Consider the following 7,014-nt stretch of genomic DNA (forward strand, 5'->3'; position numbering starts at 1 on the left):
AAATAAAATTTACAAATGATATAATAATTGTTAGTAACAGCAAAAGACATGAACTTTTAATAATAAATTGGAAAACAGAATTTGAATCAAAATATAGATTAAAGGATTGGGTATATAACTAAAATAGTTGGAAGTTTCATTACTTCAGATCAATACTAGCATTATTATGAATATGAAAAAATATTATGGGCAAGTTTCATTACTTAACAAAAGATGTTTGATAAACTAACATAGAAGAATGTGAAAAGCAATTAATGAGGATCGCAAACACAGAATATTGCAACCAGGAGGAAATAATACAATATTGATGCCCATGTTCATTTCATTCATCAATCAAGTTACTGAAGAAATTAATTCGGAAACATACACGTTTAGTCTATTCGTAAATGACCAGCACATTCATGGATGGCAAACAAGCACTCTATCATCATCATCTCAATTGACAGACAAAAAGGCAGCTAAAATAAAAGCTGAGATGATAAAAAGGTGCACAACATCAGCGGCAGAACACGATTAGTTTACAGTTGGATAAGATTGCAACAACAATAGCTACCGATGACAAACCAACTGACAAGGATACTTGTGAAAGCAGCCAAGTATATCAAGAAACCCAGGCCCCCAAATAAAAGGCCGATGCTGAAAACAACAATAAACGGCAAAAATGATTTCACTATAGCTGTTTTGTTCACCCAATTGCCCTTAAGGAACAGCCACACTGCCAAGTTCACAACATTCCACTCTTTTAGTCCACCATATGACAATCTGTTCAGGTTATTGGCCACAAATGAGTGACAATTGCAGGTAAAGAAATTGTAAGCTCTGTGCTGAAATTCTTGTGTGCTCTTTCTGAGTGCATCATCCCAACTCATAATTCTATCTTGTTGATTTTTGATGTAGTGGTCACTGGTTGTAATTTGATATGAACTTGAAAATAATAATTGGCACTGCAAGAAAGCAAAACACATTGTCAATCATTCTAACTACTAGGTGACTATAAAAGATTACATGGCGTAGGGAATGTCCCTCTGAAAATCTTAATGGAAAAAAAAACCAACCTCTTCCCTGTTTAATTGTATGTACCGGACCACTGCTCCAAATGTGAAGTGATCCACGCACACAAAGTTGGGCCCAGCAAAGTCTAATATCACTCCATCTTCCCTGCATATGCCGATGTGCCCAATAAAAGGTATAAACCAAGATAACAAAGGCAATGGCGTCCACACTATGCAACAAGGAAACCGAGCTCTTTTTGGATCTATTGGCCCAAGTATGCAGGTTTCTTTAAGAGTAAATTCACTATCATCGGCTGTTTCTAATTCCATTGCTTTAAGATGTGATGATTATATCCAACTGATACTGCAAGATAAAGCTGATTTTTATCTACAATTGAAAATACGAAGTTGAGCAGCATGCCAAAAAAGAAACTAGGGAGAAAATGAACAGAAGCAAAATAAATAAATCAAATCAATAAAAATAGATTTAAGGAGAAAATATTTTCTATTCCTTAATGCGAGGATCTTAAATAGAAGGGTCATATAATACAAAGCCATTTTTCATTAGAAATTTTCGCACAATATCTTTTTAACATAAGAAGAGGTGGACATCACATAAGAACAGATGCACAATGATGAGAATTATCAGTATATATCACATAGGAAGACATGGATACCACATTCATTCCATCGATCTATCATACCAAGAAGAAAAGTTATAGAAAAAACATTTAGATTTTCAAAAAACTTCAAACATTTCGGGAATTAGATTTGAGGGTTCAGCCTTCTCTTCCATTATAAAGATTCTTAAATGACTAAATACTTTAAAATATGCCAGTAATTATGGAAACGTGGGCAGGAATGGTTAGGAAAGTGGTACAGAAGACATTAAAATTGAACTTTCCCTGTTCATATATAAGAGAAAGATGTTCATAAAAAACATTGTTTCTAGCAGAAGCTTCATCTTATCTATGAAGAAACTTATGAAGATGTAAAACTTTTATTCAACATATCGTAGGTGCAAATAGAGGTACCAAATCTCCATGAAAATATATTTCAAATAAATACTGGGAGAAACCTATATAAATCAAATGATTGCTGACTTCTAAATGTGAAAAATAAGTATTTCTTTGCATAAAATGAAGCATGTGAGAGACTAAATTCGTAACTTACAATGGAACATTTAACAAGCATACATAAATCTCTTAAATAACGAACTAAATTAACAATTGGAAACAGAAATGAATAAAATGATGAGAAGCTTTACAGTTTACCTCTGTTTTAAACGAAAAGCAGATCCTAGTCCAAATGGATAAATTGACATAGACTTTTGTCAGAGTCAGACCATTAGCTCTTTGGTGACCATCTCAACCGCAAAAACAAAAGGGAAGGTGTTATTGGAAGGTTCAGCTCTTGCACAAAACTATATACCTATTAACTTAGTTTGTAAAACAACTCTTATATAGAGGCCTTGCTTCCAGTATGAGCAACTTTCACTACTTCAGTTGCTCAAGGACATTTCTCTCGAATAAGAGGTTTTATATAAAAGTAAAACCTCATTTTATGAACTACAAAAACCACCAAACTATCAGTTCAAATCTGATGTCAGAAAATTTCAAACGGTCCAAAATTCAAAGTGTCATTCACTATGCATAGTCATTCACAGTAATGCATTGCTAATAAAGCATTTTGGCTAAAACATCCTCTTCATTAAATAGATTTGCAAAACCTCAAGCCTTTCCCTCATTTAAAGGCACAGAAAGGAGTTTAGGGGCTTACATTTTTCCTGATAGCAGAAGGGAAAAGAAAATTCAGAATATGAAAAAGAGGGAACTTTGTTTGAGTAATGGCTCGGAGGCACTAACCTATGACATCAAACAAGGCTGAACCAACTGTTGCTCGCATTACAAAAGTGAAAGGAAAAAATCCAACAAATTAACCAAGTATATCTAGATTTTCAAAGGCACCAATCCAGTTAGTAAATACAATTACAATATCAGGAAAAAAAAAAGGCTAAACAAATTCATTAATGTGAACAAAAAAGTAACCCTAGTGACAAAATGAAGAAATTAACCAAAAGTTTGAGAAAACCTACCAGTTCAAAACTAATTGTTAAATAGAAAAGCATATATAGAATCAAACCGTAAAATAATTCAGCACAAGTTGAAATCAAGAACCAAGGGTCTCTATACAAGTTAAAAATTCTCAAAATGCATTCAATCTTCAAAAGTAACAATATTTACACCTTGAATCCCCGAAATCAACAAGAGCCATAACAAAATGTGGGAAATATGATTTAGTACCAGTAGATTAAGGATGCAATCCTATGATTATTTCTTCGCTGGTCGCAATCGAAGAAGGAATAGAAACGGAGATCAATTGGGTGAAAGTCACCGCTCGAAACGCGCTCGGTCACTTGAAAGAAAAGAATTGCGCTATATTAGGATGGTAGGAAAAAGAGTGTTTTTACACATATATCCATATTAACAACAATATTATTCTTTTGCATAAAAGTGAGAGATTTTCTTCTATACATCTCTCCATAAACTCCTAACTACAGGTTATTTCTTTGAATAAACTCCTATAGTTTTTATTTTATTGAGCTAATTAAATTTTTAACTCAATGCTATTATAATAAATATGTTGTTAAACTACACTTTTATAAATATATTTTAAAAAAATCACGAAAATATTTAAATTAGATTTAAGAAATAAATCCTCTTTTTAAAAATCTTAACATTAACCTCCTTGGTTGTAGTTATTATAATTTAAAATAATAAACTCTTTTAAATAATTAAATGATAAAAATAGACTTCTGTAATTTTTAAAATAAATTTAACGAAATAGATATAAATATGTAAGACAACAAGTTTGAGATAGGCTCTTCTTGGAAATTTTACTATTAAATAGTCAAATTTTTACTAAGAAGTAGTCAGTTATTTTTAAAATTCGATAACATTAGATGGAAGAATTTAAATGGAAGAATTTTATTTCATCATGCACTATCTGGTAACTAACAACTGCAATAATACTTTGAAGGAAATAACTCCCATGTTCACTTAACTCTAAGACACCACAAGGTTTATCAATATCCTACTTACACTTATTTTGATCAATGTTCAAATACATTTGATATAGGAAATTAGATAGAAAACACAATGAGTACATAATAACATAAGCGATTTATTTATTGAAAGCTACAAAAAATCTATGCTATAGATGCTAGTGGATCTGTAAGATAAGAAAGCACAAGATTTGCCCCTAACACGCAGCAAGCTCTAAGAGTGACTACCTATAACAACATCAATAATAAATTGAATGAGTAATACTACTCATTAAAGGTATAGTGAATAATAAAAATAAAAAAAGTTTGGGCAGAGAAAAGGTCTAAAATACATTTTCTAAACCATTTTTTCCTCATTACTCACATATCATGTAGCCATCACCAGAATCGAGTACAAAACATCTTAACAAAACTCAAGTAATAAATATAGTAAACAAAGCTTAAGTGTAAAATATAGTAAATAAAACTTGTGTATATAACATAGCAAATATAACTTAAAGGCCTTCCAAGGTCGTGCTATGTATAATACTATATAATAACAGAATCGGGCTTGTCAAGAAACCACCCCATACATAGCCGTGATCATAGCTAACTACTAGGTCCATCAAGGTCGTGCTATGTATAATGAAACAAAAGCAGGGCTAAGCCCGCATTGCCGTTGCCCTAAGCTTAATTACAAGTGTGATGACGTACAGTAATTTAGTTTTCGTGGGGATATCTTCCAACTCTCCATTAAATTTTCTTCAAGCTCTCTCAATGGGGAGAAACATAATCTTAGTCAACCATTCCATCCCTCACAAAGCTATTTTACAGAGATTACTATTACATGTAGTCATGGCCGGTCTTAGAGAAAATGGGGCTTTAAGCCAAAATAAATGTTTTTTTTAATTATTTTTATCAAATAATAAATTATATAATAAAAAATAAAAAAAATTATTATGATAAATCAATTAAAAAAAATAAAATTTAGAGTTTAAAAAAATTAAAAATATTTAAAATTATAATTATGAAGATAGAATAATAAATAAAAAGTTTAAATATAATTTTAAAAAAGAAAAAAAAAATCAATTATGTGACTCTAGAAATTTTCGGAACCACCATCTGGTTATTTTTATTTGTCTATTTTACCTAATTCACATAGATTAGAAAACCGGTTGGAATTAATTTGCAATATAAATTTCATAAAAAATCATATTGATTATCTTTATTTAAAATATGCTTGAAAAAAGCTGTAGTTGAATATAAGTTATTGGAAGGTGTAAGATTGCATTAAATATAAAAAGTAAATTTGAAAAAAATAAAATTTAATGCTTGACAAATATTTTAATTGGACAAGTAGAAAGAAGAAAGGAAATCTCTAAAATGGGAAAGTAAAAAGGACATAGGGGAGGAGTAGTTAAAAAAAATTTAAAATTTTCAAAATAATTATATGGATATGATTATAGGATGATAGTAAATGAAAATTATAAATATAATTTTTTAAAAATAAAAACATGAATTGCGAGGCCCTAGAAAATTGCGGGGCGCTATTATAAGCCCAAATTTGTTGCACATTGATATTATCATAAAATAAGTTTTATAGTTAAAAAAAAGTTAAAATCTTGAAGATGATAATTATGTGGATAAGATAATACTTAATAAAAATTTTAAATATAATTTTTTTTAAAATTATAAGAATTATGAGACCTAGGAAATTGTGGGCCTATGTCTAGGCCTAGGTCACCTATGCCTTAGGCCGCCCCTGCAAGTAATAGCTCGTTTTCACGAATGTAATTAAAGTATCAAAATACAATGTATAACATTTTTGGTATGTATATGAGTAGAATCTCACATTTACAATTTCACAAAAAGCCCATTTGAAGATCAAGTCTTTAAACAATTTATTTCTCAATAAATATGAAGTTTCAAAGAACTTGCTTGCAGGCTAAGTTATTTATTAAATCTTTTCTTATAAATTGAAAGATGTTTCATAAATAAAGAATATCTTATCTCAATGGGAATAACAATTCCATTTTTGGTCCCATAGATATGCCCTCTGTTTCACATCATCTGTCATTTTGAAAAATCAAGAAACTAATTATTATCTTTTACCAAATTTTCCATCAATTATTATACATGTGTGTAATTTCAACTGATTATAATTTAGTTTTGAAAGTCGGGGGCATATAAATATAGTCAATAATCACTTTTTTCAAGTATATTATCTGAATTTCCATGACAGTAGACATACACTAATATAAATACTGAGGGAAAGAGAGCATTAATGCAATATAGAAAAATTAATAGAGTTACTCCTAACATTGATGGACCATGGGAAAATTAATAGTGCTAATACCTTAAATGAATGGAGCATGGGAAAATTAATATGGAAAATTAGTTATATGTAATAATAGTGTCAATACCTAAAATGAATGGAGCATGGGAAAATTAATATGGAAAATTAGTTATATATAATAGGAATTTTCTTATGAAAACAAAAAATATTCCAGTCATTTCCTTAAGGGGCATGCATTTGTCAAATTGACACATTATATGAAATGAAGGGACTAAATACTTTGAAATGGTAATCATTTATCAAATCATTATTTACATTGATGACCTCTCAGTACTCTAAAACATATAGAAAAATTTTTATAAAAAAGTTATAAAACATCATGAAACAAGGAATAAAATATTATAAGGCAAACTCTATAAACATTATTGAACAAGTGCTAAAAACATTATTAAGCATTATAAACCAAGTTATAAAACTAGTTATAGAAGCATTATAAAGCTTGTTTTAAAGATATTATAAAACAAATTATAAAATAATATAAACCATATTACCCTAATAGAATTTAGCATGGAAAATTATCCACTCATAGTGTCATGGATGCTAATTATCAAATATGCAAATTTGGTTGTACATGATAAATCCTTTGCCTTTGTCTGAGGTCTCACCTCCTATATAATTCCCAA

The 7,014-nt window shown here is 29.8% G+C and overlaps 1 protein-coding gene across 6 annotated transcripts; it reads right to left on the reverse strand.

Moving 5' to 3' along the window:
- Window positions 1–294: 294 nt before the first annotated feature.
- On the reverse strand, window positions 295–3,413 carry LOC120266341 (protein RTE1-HOMOLOG). 6 transcript variants are annotated; one of them, XM_039273967.1, is made up of 4 exons: window positions 3,296–3,413; window positions 2,267–2,358; window positions 1,056–1,158; window positions 295–944 (listed from the first exon to the last, which is right to left on the reverse strand). In XM_039273967.1, exons 2-4 carry the CDS (start codon window positions 2,314–2,316, stop codon window positions 519–521), a joined length of 579 nt encoding a protein of 192 aa, XP_039129901.1. In that variant the 5' UTR covers window positions 2,317–2,358; window positions 3,296–3,413; the 3' UTR covers window positions 295–518. The 6 variants fall into 6 exon arrangements, with proteins under 6 accessions (XP_039129901.1, XP_039129900.1, XP_039129896.1 ...); XM_039273966.1 differs by having other exon boundaries at window positions 2,267–2,363; XM_039273962.1 differs by lacking the exon at window positions 2,267–2,358 and having other exon boundaries at window positions 1,056–1,356.
- Between the last annotated feature and the right edge of the window lie 3,601 nt (window positions 3,414–7,014).

The sequence above is a fragment of the Dioscorea cayenensis genome, chromosome 8 (assembly GCF_009730915.1).
Source record: "Dioscorea cayenensis subsp. rotundata cultivar TDr96_F1 chromosome 8, TDr96_F1_v2_PseudoChromosome.rev07_lg8_w22 25.fasta, whole genome shotgun sequence".
NCBI lineage: Eukaryota > Viridiplantae > Streptophyta > Magnoliopsida > Dioscoreales > Dioscoreaceae > Dioscorea > Dioscorea cayenensis.